This window comes from Podarcis erhardii (assembly GCF_964252035.2).
Source record: "Podarcis erhardii genome assembly, chromosome: 11".
In the NCBI taxonomy this organism is placed as follows: domain Eukaryota; kingdom Metazoa; phylum Chordata; class Lepidosauria; order Squamata; family Lacertidae; genus Podarcis; species Podarcis erhardii.
Genome location: NC_138501.1, coordinates 55,489,124 through 55,507,224, shown reverse-complemented (window position 1 = coordinate 55,507,224; position 18,101 = coordinate 55,489,124). Strand labels below are relative to the sequence as shown.

At 52.3% G+C, this 18,101-nt stretch overlaps 3 protein-coding genes across 14 annotated transcripts in view; 1 reads left to right on the top strand and 2 right to left on the bottom strand.

Annotated features, from left to right (window-relative positions):
* The window catches only part of UNC13B (unc-13 homolog B), a 160,079-nt gene extending 159,579 nt beyond the window's left edge, over nucleotides 1–500 (bottom strand). For 6 of the 12 annotated variants that reach the window (XM_081881292.1, XM_081881299.1, XM_081881301.1 and 3 more), the window contains exon 1: nucleotides 293–498. In XM_081881292.1, the coding sequence (XP_081737418.1) occupies nucleotides 293–314 (22 nt within the window). In that variant the 5' untranslated portion in view covers nucleotides 315–498. Of the gene's footprint in view, nucleotides 1–292 lie in introns of all 12 variants that reach the window. The other 6 variants (XM_081881302.1, XM_081881295.1, XM_081881303.1 and 3 more) reach the window with 6 other exon arrangements.
* The window catches only part of PIGO (phosphatidylinositol glycan anchor biosynthesis class O), a 114,431-nt gene that overhangs the window by 19,866 nt on the left and 76,464 nt on the right, over nucleotides 1–18,101 (top strand). The gene's annotated exons all lie outside the window — the stretch shown is intronic.
* On the bottom strand, nucleotides 9,282–16,366 carry LOC309352292 (uncharacterized protein). Its single transcript, XM_081880660.1, has 3 exons — nucleotides 16,117–16,366; nucleotides 15,490–15,541; nucleotides 9,282–14,405 (listed from the first exon to the last, which is right to left on the bottom strand). Exons 1-3 carry the CDS (start codon nucleotides 16,303–16,305, stop codon nucleotides 9,403–9,405), a joined length of 5,244 nt encoding a protein of 1,747 aa, XP_081736786.1. The 5' UTR covers nucleotides 16,306–16,366; the 3' UTR covers nucleotides 9,282–9,402.

Here is an 18,101-nt window from a genome sequence, read left to right as displayed (position 1 = left end):
GGAGCCCCGGCGGGAAGGGGCGCGGGGGGTCCGGGAGGAGAGAGCATCTTCGGGGGGGGGGGCGAGCGAGACGCCGGAGCAGCACCACAAACAAACAAACAAACAAACAACCCCCCCCCGCCTGCATTAACCCTTTGGCTGCCGAGCCCTGCAGAAGAGAGGGAAGGGGGCGCCTTCTTGGGGGGGGGGCAAGGAACAGGGGGATTTCCCTTTCAAAGCGGGGGGGGGAGACGTTGCCGGGTCTGGGCGCTTCCCGGCCCCCCCCCCCCTCGCCGCGGCGGGCCTGACTCACCTCGGACGCAGAGGAGGGACATGGCTGGGGCGGGCCGGGCTCAGGCCGCCCTCGTCCTCCTCCTCCTCCTCCGGGGCGCCGCCGCCTCCTCCGTCGGCGCGGGGGCCTCTGCTGCGGGGGGGCGGTGCCGCGCGGCGCCCGGCCTCTCGTCCTCCTCATGCCCCCCACCCGCCGGGCCCAGGCCGGGACTCGAACCCGCGGCGGCGGCGGCGCGGCAGAGCCGGAGGGGCGGCCCACCGGGAGGCGCGCCGGAGACCCCGTCGCGAAGGGCCACGCCCCCGCCCCCGCCGCCGCCACGCAGCCAATCGCCGCGCCCGGCCGGCGCCGGAGGGGCGGGGCCAGGCCGGAGAGACGCCGCCCCTGCCCCGGCCCCGCCCCTCGGCGCCCCGCCCCGGGAGAGAGGAAGCTCCGCGGCGCCCGCCTTCTCGCTCTTTTATCATGAACAATAATTTCACTCTCCCCTTTCTTTTCCTTTCTCTTTATAAATGTTTTATTAACTTACCAGCAAAAAAAATAATCCACACCAACAATCCATCATCAAAACAAGTAAAATAATGAAGAATAATAATAATAAATTTTATTTATAGCCTGCCCTCCCCAGCCAGAGCCGGGCTCAGGGCGCTAACACCCGTAAAATTATGATAAAAACATAATGGGGGGGGGGAACACTAATTTAATATACAGGCTAAAATACAATTTAAAATGCAGCCTCATTTTAAAATTAACTAAAGACACAGCAAAAAAGATGAAAAATAAAAAACACAAAAACCCAAATATTTTTCCAATACGCAAACTCATTTCAGGACTACGAACCATATTTTAAATAATCCGTACCCAAAGTTCCTGGAAAGAAGGAACAAAAAGAATGTGTAAACTAGGAAGGTAAAATCTTTTCACTTTCCCCATTCGCCTTGTTGCTGCTCCCCTGAAGGCGGAGATCATGCAGCCGGGGGGGGGGGGGCAGGAGGGAGTCCCCCCCCCATCTGCACCCAGTGGCCGGACAGCAGACCTTGGGGTGGGTCAGGGAAGGGAAAGGGAGGCAGGAATAGTTATTTCTCTGCTAATTAGTGGGTGGGAGGGGTCTCTGTTGATTATTTGAGCATAGTTAAGGTTATGCGCTATCATTCATACGGTGGGTGTGTTGTTTGTGACTTTGCGTTTCCCTAAGTTTTAGGTATTATATGACAATAGTAATGATCACCCCTTTTCCCCTTATGGTGTTATGTGTAGTTACAGATAGGTAGCCGTGTTGGTCTGCCATAGTCAAAACAAAATAAAAAAATTCCTTCCAGTAGCACCTTAAAGACCAACTAAGTTAGTTCTAGGTATGAGCTTTCGTGTGCATGCACACTTCTTCAGATACATTGTTCAGATGCATGCACACGAAAGCTCATACCTAGAACTAACTTAGTTGGTCTTTAAGGTGCTACTGGAAGGAATTTTTTTATGGTGTTATGTGTGTTTTTATATACACACAAGTTGCTTGGAGACTTTTGGGTGACAAGCAACTAGAAGGTTTAAAAAATCATTATGTTTATCATCATCATCTAATTTAATGTATTTTTAATCTCTTGTTGGAAGCCGCCCAGAGAGGCTGGTGAAACCCAGCCAGATGGGCGGGGTATAAGTAATAAATTATTATTATTATTATTATTATTATTATTATTATTATTATTATCATCCATGGCCTTCTTAGTGCATGTGTGGCCGTCCTTGGAGTGAAGCAGCCGGGGCCAGGACATTCAGCCCTGGGCTTCCCTCTTCCCCTGACCAGTCTCCGCCCGCTTCCAGGTGAGCCGCTGCTGCTGCCGCATGGCCTTTGCTTGAGCAGGAGGGAGCTGCGCACCTGTTCCTGTTTGCCCTTTCCCTGCCGTTTGCTTTGCACGGCCTGTGCCTGGAAAGGCAAATAAGAGGCAGCCCAGTTAAACAACACCAGACGCAGAAGAGATGACTCAGCCTTCAGCCGCTGCGTGTGAACCTGGCGGCCAAGGGCGGCTGCCAAGCCACACACCACCTGGGGCTGGCTCTGCCTCGCAGCCACCCTCCCAGATGGGCAGAAGAAGCAAAGTGAGACAACCCCCCCCCCCGACCTCTTCGGCAACATCTTCCCTCTGCTCCTTGGGATGTGGCCTTGCCTTGGTTATCCTCCAAGCCCTGTCGACTTGGGATTTGGGTTCCTGCCTTGTATTTGCCGGAGGGGGCTGCCTTGGAAAGTGGCCTGGAAACTGAGTTCAGAATAGGGAGTTCAGGGACTGGACAATGTGAGGACATCAAGACAGGGGTTCATTAGCTTCACCGGCTCCTCCTCCTTTCCAGGCCCAATTCAAAGTCCTGGCCTGGACCTTGAAGGCCCTTCACAGCTTGAGTCAGGCCACCTGAAGAATACCCCCCTCCCCATGGTTTCCTACCTCCCCCAAGGCCCTTCTGCAGGTGTTTCCACAGGAGAAAAGGTCTCCTCGGTGGTGGCCCCTTGGCTATGGAAGGTCCTTCCCAGAGAAGCTCACGGTGCCAAGCAAAGGCTCTTCCTGGAATTTTCTCAGCCTTTGCAATCTCATGGCGTCTAGTTCTGTTTTAGCCTTACAGTTTACTTTCCAGTATTGATTTGGGGCTGTTGTATTTTTCAATGTTGCTTTTAAAAGTCTCCCCAAAGGTTTATGTTGCAAGCAACCCAGGTGCCTTTTTGTTATAAAGTGGTTCATCAAGGCTGCAAGTAAATCGGCTTCCTCCCTGCTCCGTTCCCTGTAAATACTTCTTTGGGCGTTTCTGATTCTTGGCTCCTGTGAACCCTGCCTGCTCCATCCTCTGCACACGCCGGCTGCTCTCTGGCTGGGCGGCCATTCCTGCTAGCCCTCTGAGATGGAGAGAGCCTTCTTTGCCCTGCAGGGCCAGAACAAATTCAGCCATAGTGAAAAGGCCTCCTCCCAGGAAGTACACAAGGCTACTCTGCTGAAGACGCAGTGAGTGGCAGGTTTGGGGTGGTCTGCTGCTGAATGTGACACACTGAGCAGCATTTGCACTTGACTAAGCAATGACAAACCTAGACAGCATCTTAAAAAGCAGAGGCATCACCTTGCCAACAAAGGTCCATATAGTTCAAGCCATGGTTTTCCCAGTAGTGATGTATGGAAGTGAGAGCTGGACCATAAAGAAGGCTGATCACCGAAGAATGGATGCTTTTGAATTCTGGTGCTGGAGGAGACTCTGGAGAGTCCCATGGACTGCAAGAAGATCCAACCGATTCATTCTGAAGGAAATCAGCCCTGAGTGCTCACTGGAAGGACAGATCCTGAAGCTGAGGCTCCAATACTTTGGCCACCTCATGAGAAGAGAAGACTCCCTGGAAAAGACCCTGAAGTTGGGAAAGATGGAGGGCACAAGGAGAAGGGGACGACAGAGGACGAGATGGTGGGACAGTGTTCTCGAAGCCACAAACATGAGTCTGACCAAACTGCGGGAGGCAGTGGAAGACAGGAGGGCCTGGCGTACTCTGGGCCAGGGGGTCACGAAGAGTCGGACATGACTAAACGACTCAACAACAAACAAAATAAAATAAAAGAATTGCAATCCAGCTATGGCTTCCTGAAGCACTTGATGGATTAGCCAGCTCACTGCGGCAAAATCTCACACCTATAAGGGCCCAAAGACTTGTCGTCATCTGATCCAACCCCCTGCAACGCAAAAAACCTTCTTGCCCAATGTGGGGCTCGAACCCACAACCCTGAGATTAAGAGTCTCCTACTGTACTGAGGACGTGGGTGGCGCTGTGGGTTAAACCACAGAGCCTAGGACTTGCTGATCAGAAGGTCGGCGGTTCGAATCCCCGTGACGGGGTGAGCTCCCGTTGCCCGGTCCCTGCTCCTGCCAACCTAGCAGTTCGAAGTAGATAAATAGGTACCGCTCCAGCGGGAAGGTAAACAGTGTTTCCGTGTGCTGCTCTGGTTCGCCAGAAGTGGCTTAGTCCTGCTGGCCACATGACCCGGAAGCTGTACGCCAGCTCCCTCAGCCAACAAAGCGAAATGAGCGCCGCAACCCCAGAGTCAGCCACGACTGGACCTAATGGTCAGGGGTCCCTTTACCTTTACTGTACTAACTGAGCAATCCAGCCACATGTCTTCAAATGCCCCTCTGAATGGGCCCAATAGCAAAACAGCGGAATGGGCTCCTGCTCTCTGCGGGAGCCAGTAGGTTTTTGTATGGCGCCTTGCTTTGCGCTAGCACTTCGGAGCCTGTGCAGCCTGGCAGGGGCTGGCACTTCCAGCAGGTGCCCTTCTGGGAGAAGGGCCTGGCATTGTTTGGCCATTGCCTGGCAACAGGGTGCAGGCTGAGCTCCTGGAGTGCCGTCAGCATAACAGAGAAACTCGATGGCAGGCTGATGTCACCCCAGTCCGCAGCAACACACCATGTTTTCATAACAGGGTAATTCTGCAGACATGGCTCTTGCTCAGAGACAGGGTTGGCTTGTTCTTAGTTTTATTTTATTTAACTGAGAACACTTACACCTTGCCCTTCCAGTGTCAAACCCAAGCCCAGGGTGCTTTGTACAAAAAAAAAAAAAAAATAGAATTGCCAAAAAATAACCAGTGAAATTTATAAAATATTAGTAGAAATGGAGGATCAAGAAGAGCAATTAAAAGAGGTGTGGGAAAAGGAGACAAAGGGGCAGATAAATAGTCTAAGCTGGGGAAAATATGGGAGAAACACACTTTGAAAATGTTGTCTAGAAGAATAAAAGAAAATTATTATAGTTTGGAGATGGTATTTAACACCAGTTAGATTAAATCAAATAAACAAGGGATATTCGGTGTTATGTTGGAGGGGATGGCAGGAAACTGGGACTTATATTCACATGTGGCGGGGGTGTAAATATGAACCTTTGGGGGGGGGAGGTGTATAAGGAGATAACAGAAATCACTAGGTTAAAGCTGACCGAAAATCCAGAGGCAGCATTATTATCAATTTATAATGGGGTGGAAAGTTCGCAGGCTGTGAAGGACTTGCTCACAAATTGATTGACAGCTGCATGAGTTATTATAGCTAAGAAGTGGAAGGGGCAAGCAGAATATAAAATAGAAGAATGGTATAAGAGGTGTGGGATATCGCTATTAACAATAAATTAACGTGCCATTATGGTAAGACAGGGAATATGCAGGAGAAATGATTTTGAGGAGATATGAAAGGTATTTCTAGAATTTGTACTGTTAAAACGGAAAGGGGTCAAACAATCGCAAGAGGTGTTGACATTTTGGGAGGCTGGATAGTTACAATGGAATGGTCTTGGGGGTAGGGTTTATTTATTTTTTATTATTACTTTATCAAAATAAATAAAAATAAATAAAAATTCAAGTATACAGCGTAAAAAAAATGCAAGAAATCATTCTGAAATTGAACATCATCTCATGAGGCAAAAATAACTGAAGATGGACATGGAAAATAGGAGCAACTGAGGCAAGGGGTCGGCCGACTGAAAAGTGCCAGCTAGACAAATGCCCATACAGGGAAGGGCCAAGAGCCATATTTCTGGCATAAGCTGGCACTGGAAGTTTGGTTCGACCCGCTGTGAAATGCCAGGTCTGAAAGTGGCAGGAGGAGTGGCAGTGATGCCCCAGTCCCACCAGGCAGGCGAGCTGACTCTGCCCAGACCTGGTGAACTTCTGGAGCTTCTGTTTTGCCAGAAGAAAAATCACGCAGGAGCAGGAGGCAATGGCAAGGGGTCATCCCTGTCCTCTGGCTGCCTGTGGACCCTGGAGTGAGTCTCACCAGACCAGTGGTGCTAGAGGAGGGAGCGGCTCTCAGGGTACAGACCCACAAGGCACATTTGTGTGTGTCCGCCTCTTGGCAGATGGAGAGGATGGGCAGCTGAGAGTCTCCCTGGCGCTGCTGCCCCTTCTGCTGTAAGGACCATTATTTAAAAGGGGGAAGGGCAGGAGATCTGGGTCACGGCTCCCTCCCCGAAACAGTGCCCAGCAAAGGATATTTGGGGGCTGGGAATCCTTTAAGAATCCTTTACCCTGTATGTAAGTGGCCCCCTTGGCTTCACCTATCAGCCCATATGGGACCCTACTGTTGTGATTCATGGGTTCCGACTTAACTTTATTTTGATTTTTAATGTGATTTTGAACTGTATTTTAGCCAATTGGTTATTTTTGTGTTTTTAATGTATTACAGTGGTACCTCTGGATACGAAGGGGATCTGTTCCGGAGCCCAGTTCGCATCCTGAAGCGAACGCAACCCACACCTGCGCATCTGTGCGGGTCGCGATTTGCCGCTTCTGTGCATGCACACGACATCATTTTGACTGTCTGCACATGTGCGAGCGGCGAAACCCGGAAGCAACGTGTTCTGTTACTTCCAGGTCGCTGGGGGACGCAACCTGAAAGCGCTCAACCTGAAGCAACTTCAACCCGAGGTCTGACTCTATATATTTGGTGCTAGCCGCCCTGAGCCCAGTCTTGGTCGGGGAGGGAAGGGTATAAATAAAATTTATTATTCTTATTCTTATTAAGAGAAGGGCCTCTGCTGTGCTCTGCTAGGGGAAGCTGGTTCCTGGAGAAACAAAGGAGTCGGGTTTGGCCTGGGAGGCAGCGGTCCGTTTCCTGCTCCGTGTTTCTCATCCTTCTGCTTGCATTGAGGACTTCCCAGCATAGCCAAGCAGGCTGCCCCCATTTCCTCCTGCTGAGCAGAAAGGAAGCCAGGATCCCACAGCCACAGCAGCTGGGAAGGCGCCTTTGACCCGCCGGCTGATCGGCCAACCAAGATAGTCAGTCACCAGGGGAGCAGCAAAGAGGCAAGGCGAGCCCATAGAAGCTGGAAAGGCTGCTGGTCCAGCGCAAAGTCCAGGTGCTTTGATCTGACCCCTCTCCCTGCAGCGGCGAGAGGCCTGTTGCTGCCACCGCCAGAGGGGCTTCTTTCGCTTCTCCTAAACCCTCAAGGTCACCTGCTTGCTTCCATAAGCACATCAGCCTTGAGAGCAAGGCTGCAGGCTGCGTTCTCTCAAGCCACGCTGGCTAAGCGGCAGGACGCCTGAGTCTCCTTTTCAATAACACTGTCCACTTGGAGACGGCTGTGTCAAGAAAGTCAAGCCGGCCAAGTGGGCCAGCTGGCAATTCTGGGGGCAGAAGACACTTTAGAAAGAAGGGGGGGAGGGGAGATGAGACCACAAATAAGAACCTGGCAAGGAATGCAGTAAATTGGATCCCTCTGCCATCTGCAGTTAAAGATTGGCATTGCGGTCTAGATTTAGGTCTTTGCAGCCCATAGAAACAGAGCCTGTGATCATTCCAAGTTTTAACATTGTTGTCTTGAAATATATTGGGGGGTTTTTATGTTAACCAAACTCCCAAGTTTTTTCAATTGTCAGCCTGCTGATTAACTGCAATTCTTTTTTTTTTTTTGCCTGCATCCATTTTTTAAAAACCTTAAGTTTTATTTCGATTTATTTGAAACCCTGCTACTTCTGCATTATTTTCTAATTTCTTCCAACACCCCGGGTGCACGACAGCGGTTCCTCTATGGGCATCACTACATCATCAGCAAAGGCCTTTAATTTATAGCTCTGTTGGCCCACCTGCATCCCATTTATATCTGGATTTATTTATTTTTTATTCTTCTTGCCAGCATCTCTAGAGCAGTGAAAGGGGAAACCCGTATCTTGTACCCTCCAATATTTTACATTTTTCAGTCACAGAATTATGGACAATCAAACTTGCGGTTTGCTCTGTAACCATTGCCTTGATTCCTTTTACAAATCTATCTACAGACTCCTTCTTTTCCAACAACTTAATTATAAATGACCAAAAAATGTTGTCAAAGGCCTTAATATTTTTAATTTTTTTAAAAAATATTTAATATTTTGAAATATTAAGACTGAGAACAATATGGGAAAATTGTCCCCTACGCGACTATAAATAAGGAATGGTAAAATAAAACAAGAGAGAGAGTTAAACCAGTGACTGCTGGAGGAGATGATCAGTATCAGCAGAAAATAAAGGATGGATATTAGCTCTTGAAATGTAGAACACGTGAAGTCCCTATTGAAATTAATTAATTTAGACTATATAATTGGATGTATTGTTTTTTGAATTTGGTAAGATTTGGTTTAATTTGTTATCAATATGAATGTTTTTTATTATTATTGGAAAATGAATAAAAATTATTTACCCCCAAAAAATAAATGTTGTCAAAGGCTTTCTCCACATCCAAAAATATTAATGCTGCTTGTTTTTCATTTCTTACCTCTAAATACTCTATTATGTCTATAATGTTTCTAACATTATTACACAAATGTCTACCTGGTCGAAATCCAGTTTGATCTTGATATATGAAGTCCCTTAACACCACTTTTCAGCTGATTTTCCATAATCCATGCATATAACTTACAATCATTATTCAGCAATGAAATTGGCTGATGTTGTCTCTTAAGCCAACTATGGATTCTTTTAGGGTTGCCCTGTTATGAAGAGCTAAAAAGAAGGTGCTATGAGAACTCTCATTTTAAATACCCCTAATGGATCCCTGCCTTGTTGTGGCGAAGGAGCTTCAAGAACTCGGAGAAGCTGTGAGCCATGCCACGCAGGGCCACCCAAGACGGACAGGTCATAGCCGAGAGTTTAGACTAAATGTGATCCACCTGGAGAAGGAACTGGCAAACCACTCCAGTATCCCTGTCAAGAAAACTCCATGGACATAAAAAAGGAGGAGCTTTGAGAAGAAAGTGAGAGTTTCCAAGGCATGGTTCATGGGGTCACGGATACGACTAAGATGACTAAACAACAACTACTATATGTAGGCTGCAGAAGCTGTGATACATTGCTGGGGGGGGGGCAGGAGAAGAGAAGAGGAAAGCAAGTCTTCAACCCCCAGTTATGCCTATGTCTCATCGAGAAGTAGAGCCAGAGACATAATGGCAAATTTGAAAAATGCACCTGGACAGAAATTTTACCCCAGAAAAAGAGGACACATGGCAACCCAGAGATGGCTCCAGCACAACCCTCAGATTCTTACTCTCTTTTTATTTTGTTTGGTGCCTAGAGAATTTACTTAATGAGGTCTCTCCTGAATATAAAACGTAACTATGTCAGTAAATAAATAAATTCTGGGTCCTTCAGTGCTGCTATGGTTGGGCTCTTGGCAAATGGTTGCCTCCGCGCCCTCGTTTGCTCTGCACTTGGCTCCGAGATCTTCCTCGACGCTTGCTTGAATTTTGGGGCCTGCCCTGGGATTTCTGTTTTCTGCCACAGAATATCCAGGCCCCAATTTTTGATCTCTTTTTTCTGCTGCTTGATTTCTGGTCACTTGTGCTCAGCTTACGTTCCTTGCTGTTACACTGCTGCTCCCTGCTGCCCGATCTCTGCTCCCTGCTCCTCCATCTCTGCTCTTTGCTGCTCGATCTCTGCTCCCTGCTGCTCGATCGCTGCTCCCTGCTGCTCGATCTCTGCTCCCTGCTGCTCGATCTCTGCTCCCTGCTGCTCGATCTCTGCTCCCTGCTGCTCGATCTCTGCTCCTTGCTGCTCGATCTCTGCTCCCTGCTGCTCAATCTCTGCTCCCTGCTGCTCAATCTCTGCTCCTTGCTGCTCGATCTCTGCTCCCTGCTGCTCGATCTCTGCTCCTTGCTGCTCGATCTCTGCTCCCTGCTGCTCGATCTCTGCTCCCTGCTGCTCGATCTCTGCTCCTTGCTGCTCAATCTCTGCTCCCTGCTGCTCGATCTCTGCTCTTTGCTGCTCGATCTCTGCTCTTTGCTGCTCGATCTCTGCTCCTTGCTGCTCCATCTCTGTCCTCCACTTCCAAGCAGCCCATCTTGACTGAGCGTGCCTCTCCCTTTCCCCTTTGTGGTGGGCCTTGTGCCTCTCGCCCCACTCCTCCCTCTGCCCATTTCCGAGGGCATCCATGAAGCTGCCCTTACAGAAGATTCTTCAAGCCTGACCCGGGACTCCATCCTGCCTGCCTGGAGCAGCTGCACTTTGGGGGTGGGGGCTGAACCCAGGCCTTGAGCCTCCTCACCAGCCTGCCCTGCAGAGTCTGCTACTTGACTAAAGCAACACTGGGTTTCTTCCCACTTCACAGTGACGGCTTCTCCTGCATAACTTATGGCACCCCAGTGATGTTGAGCTCCAATTTCCTTTGCATGCCTCTGGTCCTCATGAAGGCCAGGCCCCTGGTGGCCCCGTGGCAGGCTCCCCTCCGTCTGCCTTCCCTGGTCATGCAGCCAGATGTGGATCCCCTGCTGTAGGCCCAGCTTCTTCTCCACGATTGAGCCAAGCAAGGACAGGTTCTTGTCGGTGTCCCTGTGGCGGCCCAAGAAGATGCCCTCTCCTGCGGGCAGGAATTGAGGTGGGCCTCCTTGCTCTCCTTCCCTTCTGGGCTGGGTCCTCTGCAGAGCCCGGTCCCCATCAAGGACTTTTTGCTCTAGCGCCTGGCATGTCCTGCTCCCCTTGCCAACCTGGTGGACGCGGGAGGCTGGGCGTGAGGCAGCATATTGGGCACATTCCTCGTGGGACGTTGGAGCCTCTTTGGTGTCGTGCCAGCTCTCTGGGCTGCTGCTGCTGCTGCTGCTGCTGCTGCATTTAACTGCGACCTCTTTTCTGCTCAAGGACCCTTCCCTGCTCTCCTGCTCCTCCTCTTGTGGGATGTTCTCCTCCTCCTCGGCCTTTTCCTGTACGTCAAACTGGCCCCGGCTCCCCTGGGGAAAGGCCACGGCTCCTACGGGCACCAGCTGTTCCAGAGGGGACTTTGGGGACCTTTGTGTCCAAGGCCTGCCCCTCCCCACCTTGCCCAGAAGACCCAAAGGGGCAAAGATCTTCAAGGACTGCAGGACTCTTCTGGGAAGCCCCCACTGCCGCTGCAGCTTCATCTTCTGCAGGTGGAGCTCCAGGTGGTTACAGGTTGTCCCCGGGAGGAAGAGCAGCTCCTGTTCCAGGACAACCACTTGGATCCTGGCCCTATGGCCAGTCAGCAGGAGAGGCAGGAGGGGAGAGCCTTGCATGAAGGCCCTCAGTGACCTCTGGATGAGAGCAGGCAACCCCCACTGGTGCTGCAGCCGTCTCTTCCTGACGCACAGCTCCAGGACATCTCTGTCCGACTGGGCCAGGAATGGTGTCTGGGCCTCCAAGAACTCCTGGCCCATCTGCTGGGGGGCGAGAGGCCGAGCGGGTGGCCCCCAGAGCACCACCCGCAGCACCTCCGTGTAGCGCAGCCCCAGCCCCCAGAGGGAGGCCAGGTGGCTCCGGCAAACGGCTAGCTCAATCTGACCCGCGTCCTCTGGGCGGACGAAAGGAAGGAAGCTGCTGCTGCGAGGTCGAAGGGCATCTTGGCCGGGACGTATCAGCTGGGGGAGCAACGGCCTTGTGGAGAGCGAGGCGAGGCGCCACGAAAGCTGGGCCACGGGAGGGAAGACCCCCAAGAGCACCTCCACGGACCTCTTTGCCACGTGCTGCTCCATCTTCTGTTGGTTCAAGACCACCAGGTGTGCCTTCCGGGGAGTCGCCATGACACTAGCCAAAGCCCCCAGGTAGCCTCCCCTGTTGCGGTCGCCGGGGCTGTGTCCCTCAGGCAGAGCCAGGGGAGATTTTGGTGCTTCCCTCCTGGGGGGCTGGAGCCGCATCTCTGGAAAGAGGAAGCGCAGGGATTCCAGGACCAACTTGGGCAGCCCCCACCGCTGGAGAACGACCCTTTTCCGCACATTCAGCTCCAGTTTATGCCGGGTTTCCTTGCGGAGGAACAAGGGCCTCTCCTGGAGGATGGTCACAGTCCCCTGCCCACACCTCTGGCGGCACAGCTGGGGGGTGGCGAGGAGAAGGTTGCGGAGGGAGCGCTGGACCAGGCCAGGCAGCCCCCAGGTGTGCTGCACCTGCTTCCTCCTGACGTGCCACTCCAGATCTCCCCGGACCTCAGTGCCAACAAAGAGGGTCTCTGTTGCGGCGAATCTGGCTGCGGTTGTGCCGGCCGCGGGCGAGAGCGGAGGGCCGGGGACCAGGAGGGCCACGGACCTCCTGTAGAGGGTGGGCAGCCCCCAACGGTAGGCCAGCTGTTTCCGGACGAGGTTCAGTTCAATCGACTGCAGCGCAGACTCCTCCAGGAAGGGGAAGGCCTGCGATCTCGGCCGGAGAGGCCTCAGCCCCCGCGACAGGACCCTGGGAAGGGCCTCTCTGCCCACTCGGCGGCTGAGCTCTTGCGACAGACGCACCACGGGCGAAAAGAGGCCCAGTTGCGTCTCCAGGGCTTTCTTGGCCACTTGCCGCTGCAAGGCCTGGTGCCTGGAGTCCCAGCGGCTCTCTGGGGAGGAGTCGGCCCCCCTCTCTGGCAGGGCGAGTAGCTTTTGGGGTGGAAGCCGCTTCGCTCCCTGGGGCCGAGAGACCTTCTCCCGGTCCCTGGGCTTTATTGTCGGCAGGGGAGAGGGGCCCCGGAAGTGCTGGAGGGACTCCAAGACCCGCCTGGGGAGGCCCCAGCGCCTCTCTATCACAACTCTCTTGAGGTGGCTTTCCAGCAGCTTCTTGGTCTCTGGCGGGATGCAGGGCAGCTGCCCGATGGCAGGGCGCACTTGCTGGAAGCCCCGCGGGACGAGGAGGCGATGGGTTGGTGGCCGGGGCGGAGGAGCCGGGAGGAAGCGCTGCAGGGACCTCTGGAGGAGGCCGGGGAGGCCCCACTGGTGCTGGAGCCTCTTCCGGAGGGCGTGGGTCTCCAGGCCGTCCAAGGCAGTGGATGCCACAAACTCCAGAGCAGGGAGAGGTGGGGCAGGGGGCTGCAGCCTGGGGGCTCCGTGGCAAGAAGGGAGAGCCACCTGGAGACGGGCCCGCTCAGGAACAAGCGCCACTCTCTCTGCTTCCGCCTGCGGGTGGAGATGGCTTGTTGGCTGCAGGTACTTCCAGCCCGGGGGAGATGGCTTCAGCAGGGAGGCGGGCATCTTCTGGGCAGGCGGAGGGAGCTTCACTGGAGAGGCACCAGCGGGTCTGAAGCTCACGGCCCTGGCTTCCTGCTGTGCTCCTCCGGCCCCTGAACTCGCCAGCCCTCGGCCCTCGCTCCGGAGCGCTTTCCGTGGTGCGGCTGGGTGCATGTGTCGCAGGGCCTCTCGCACCCTCTGTGGCAGCCCCCAGCGCTTGAGGCGCACCATCTTCTGGAGGTGCTTCTCGAGTCTTGCCCTGGAGTCCTCGCTCAGAAAGGAGGGCGCCTGAGGCTGGGTCACAGACACAGCGTTCCCCGTGGCCTTTCGGGGGGCAGAACCTGGAGCAGCGGGCATGAAGGCCCGGAGAGAGCGCAGGAGGGACTGGGGCAGCCCCAGGGCATGCTGGGCTCGCTTCCAAAGCACATGCCACTCCAAGATTGCCCGGGCAGCCTCCTTCAGGAAGGGAGTGTCTGTGGGAGCAAACTCTGCCCTCAGAGACCCCCGTTTCCTACAAAAACGGGGAGACCCTTTCTCCCTGGCGCGCCCTCGTCTCTTGGGACGTCCTCTGGAGGGGCTGGTCCTTGGGGATTTCCTCTTCCTGCCAAAGGCTTCCTCCTCCACAGGCTCTCCCCATACCCTGGAAGATGTGCTGCTCTCGATCCTCAGCGAACATTCAGAGACTTGCTGGAGGGTGACTTCCAGGGATGTCCTGGACCAAGCAGAAGAGGAGCTGTAGTCTGTCCTGCTGGTGAAGGAGATCTCCGAGAAGGTGAAGGTGGAGGTGCTGAGGGTGGCCTGTTCTTCCGCCCAGTCCTCAGAGCAGCACATGCATTCCTCCAAGCCCCTGAGACCCTCCTGCTTAGCCTTCTTTGCCGCCCTCGGCTTCTTCTGTGTCCTGAGCTGGTGAGGACCTTCGCAGGGCGCAGGTAGTGCTCCCGGAGTGGAAAGGGAGAGGTCACTGGTGGGGCCAGGCTCGCTGTCGCTCCTGAGCAAAGTGACAGAAGCGGGCGGTTTGGACATGTCTAGGCAGCTGGAGTACTCCAGGCACAAGGTGTTGGGGTCCAGCGGTGCTGGCGAAGGTGGGAGGCCCCGTCCTCTGGGGTAAGCCAGCCGTCTGGCCTGCACAGCCACCCTGTCACAGAGGGTGCAGGCCGGGTTGGCACACAGCAGGTGGCGGATGGGGTCCGGGCGAGGGGTCCTGGGCGAGGGGCCATCCCGCAGCCGCTGTCCTTGGAGGTCTGCAGAGGAGAAGAGAGCGAGCTGTTGGAGTGGGAATGACTGCACAGGCTTCTGACATGCAAAGACTGTGAAAGGGAGCATGAAAGGATATTGTTGGGAGATGGTATTAAGCATGTGTCAAGGATGTTTGTGCAGGAAAAGCTCGGCCTTGAGCTATCCTGAGAGGCAGCAGACACGCTGTTCTCTCGCTGAATCAGGCATCTAGCTCTGACAATGCCAGCACGCTTTTCCTTCTGAGAATGTGACTTGATTTTTCAGCAAGTGTAAAATTAAGGCGAGGGAATGCCTGTGGATAAGGACGTGTGATTTAGAGGCCTCAAACAGAGATTACAAACTCAAACAGGGATTACAAACTCAAACTCATAAGGATATGTATAACACAATAATTAGCTACAGAATTAGAGATAAGAGTTTATGAGTAGAGATGTGAAGGTCTTAGTTTCAATGATTGAGCAGAAGTCAGAAGTCAATTATGGATCAGAAACCAGTAAGTTTATGTTAGTCCATTTGAGTTTGTAATCCTTGTCAGAATACATACTTATGAATGGATTAGTTTTTGTTACAATTGACTATTGATTTGCGAGTAGGGACCACTCCCACAACTGAAACTTATATTGGCCAAAGAGCTTGGTGCGCTTTTTTCTTGGTGCATCTCCCGTCCAGGGCATGCGATGGAATGTGTGGGGTGCAGACCCACCTGGCTGTGAGGCCCCTGTTCTTGCTGACAGCCTCTTCTCCTCCTCCTCCTCCTCCTCCTCCTCCTCCAAACCCCCACAAGCACCCATTGCAGGGAGCAGAAAGGACGTTGGGGGAGGAGAATTTTGGGGCATGCAGGAGTTGGGCCTTGGGGGCACCATTAGTAGCAGCAGGATCTGGCCCGACTGCTGGTTGGGAAGCTTACAGGAAAGCCACAGCAGTTGTTGGAAGAGGAGCAGGAAAAGAGCTTGGCAGAGTTAAGAGGAGTTTGGATTTAACAGCCCTGCTTCCAAAATGGGTTCCTAACAGGACCACCTGGTGGTGCCGATACCAATTTGGGGAATCTGGGATCTTGGGGTGTCCCCAGGGCCACCCGCCCTGCATTACCTTTCGGCTGTCTTGCAGTTGCCTGAGGCCGGTCTCTGCTCGTGGGATGAGCCTGTCGGGAAGAGACGAGGGAGAAGAGTTACTCAAAGGAAGGAAAAGAGCCTTTGTTAATTTTTAAATCTGATTTTCAAACATAAAGAAAATATAGAAAGAGAAAAGAAAGAGAAAGAATAAACTTACACCAAAAGATCATACATATTCCACATATCGAGATTACTCTGAATTTCCTAACTCCCCCCCCCCATCCCATCCACGTGGAAGCAGCTGCTCCCCATCTCATAGCTGTCAACTTTTCCCTTTTTTAAAGGGAAATTCACTTATTCCGAATAGGATTCCTCGCAAGAAAAGGGAAAAGTTGACAGCTATGCCCCATCTTCTCCTAAACCATCCTTCATTGAGCACTGCACCCAGACTGAGCAAAGGACACTTTAAGGAGCTTTTGACTTGCTACCAGGCTCATTAAGGAGCCACCAAAGCCTTGACCCGCCTTCCACCCTTTCTGCACATGCTCAGGTGCAGAACCAGAGTTCCTAAACCGGGTCAGTTCTTGCAGATGTGGCAACAGTGTTGTGCGCCTGTGTTGCATGAAACTCCTGGCTGCATTTCGCCTCAGAGACAGATACCCACCTGTGGCTTCTTGGGCCAGGCACCTGCAGACAGCGGACAGCTTCTCTTCTCCGGAAGAAGCCTCCCCTGCAGAATCTTCCGGGAGAAGCAGACGAGGAAGGAGAAGACGACGCTGCCACCAAGGAGGAACCAGGGGACCAAGCAGCAGGAGAAGTAGCAGCTGAAGGAGTCATCGTGGGACACCTCCATCTTGGCTGCCCAGGCCTGTGGGCCCACAACAACTAAGCCTCCCCCTACTGCCTTTCTGGGCCACCTGAAGCCCATGGCAGCGTTCCAGGCCACCTCATAAAGGCACCGGGCATGTCATAGAGGGGCACCCTGCCCTGAGCCAAGACCATACCCTGGTCACCCTCAGGCACCCAATACAGTGAACCCCCAGAACATGCACCCCTTCAGTCTTACTGTGGACTCCCCTTCCTCATTGTTCCGGCTGCTGCACATTCTATCTCTCTGGACATGGGAAAGCAAAGCAAAGAGGCAACATGAGGGTCTCTCTCTCCTATGTCCCACAAATCAATCCGCCAAGGAAACATTTCAGTGGGGCAGCTCCGCTTGCTGTCACCTCCTCTCCCCACTGATTTAGCTCTTGGCATTTGGGCAGGGATGTAGATGATTCATGTAGCCATCGGAGGAGGTCCTCTCTCTGCTCTGACTTTTTGTGAAGAAATAAATTCTTAGCACACACAAAAAGTATGTTTTAAAGCTTTACCGGTAGAAAGTTGGTTTAAATGTTACAAAAACAATAAATGATACATCGTCTCAGTTATACATTTCTGTTCTTACATATATTGATCCCATGTTGTTTGGATGCCTGATTATCATCTTCCAAAGCAACTACTCTATTCCCAACTTAAGAACAGAAAGCAAAATACTGGTGGACAACAAAAGAGTTTTAAAGACGCTCTCAAAGCAAATCTTTTAAAAATGCATTATAAAAATCGATAATTGGGAAGCACTGGCCTCTGAGTGCTTCAGTTGGAGAACAGCCTCTACCAATGGCATCATGGATTTTGAAGAAGCACAAATTCAGGACGCAAGGGAGAAACGGGCTAAGAGGAAGGCACGCTTGGCAAATCCACACCGTGACCAACTCCTGCCCAGAAACCGATGTCCCCACTGTGGAAGGACGTGTGGATCCAGAATTGGCCTCCATGGTCACTTACGGACTCACTGTTAAGACTGTGTTTATGGAAGACAATCTTACTCAGCTACAAGGGATCGCCCAAGAAAGAGGAAGAAAGATCAGACTCACCATAGGACGATGGGAAATCCATCTCCAAAGTGGAATATGACCCAGGCTGAACAAACAAACTGCAAACCAACATATAAATTAGGGCTGCCATATGCCCAGAATTTCCTGGACAGAGTCTCCATAGAGTCTCCATAGTCTCTTATGGACTCACTGTTATGACCTATGACCATGGAAGACAATCTTACTCAGCTGCGAGTGAGGACCAAGAGAGAGAGATTCTGGTATAAGACTCAAGGACACACCAACTTTTTCAGCTAAAAATTGAAAGAACTCTGCCTCCATCTTTTCCAACTTGCGGCATTTTGGTCCATGCCCAGGAAGCCCTTTGTGTGCAAAAGCAACGCCTGACTCTGAGCGGTGGGGGCTGCTTCATTAACATTAGTGAGCACTCGGAAAGGCTGTCCTAAAATCTGTCACTCCGTCAGAAAACTCAGCTCACCCCACCTGTGCAATGGAAAAAATACAATTCTTCACAGTAACTTGAGCACAATTTTATGGAAGCTTAAACCATTTCAACAATGGAGGTGCAGAAGGATAAGCAGATATATCGACAGAGTGCGCCTGGTGCGTCTGAAGAGTTCTCTTGCTTTGTTGTCTCAGGCTTTGGAAGCCTTTTTTGAGACAATTCTGCCTGCCGGTCACTAGAGAGCAGCAACGCCCTTCCTTCCTTTGAATTCCAGTTTTAAAACATGACATTCTACACAAGCCTTTCAAGCTGCCGTCATTGCCTTCC

Bases quoted from the DNA above. Each gene is read 5' to 3' on its own strand.
- LOC309352292 (XM_081880660.1), bottom strand. From the start codon at position 16,305: ATGGAGGTGTCCCACGATGACTCCTTCAGCTGCTACTTCTCCTGCTGC. The intron at 15,542-16,116 runs GTGGGTATCTGT...TCTTCCCGACAG, and splicing joins CCTGGCCCAAGAAGCCACAG to GCTCATCCCACGAGCAGAGA. The intron at 14,406-15,489 runs GTAATGCAGGGC...TCTCCTCTGCAG, and splicing joins AACTGCAAGACAGCCGAAAG to ACCTCCAAGGACAGCGGCTG.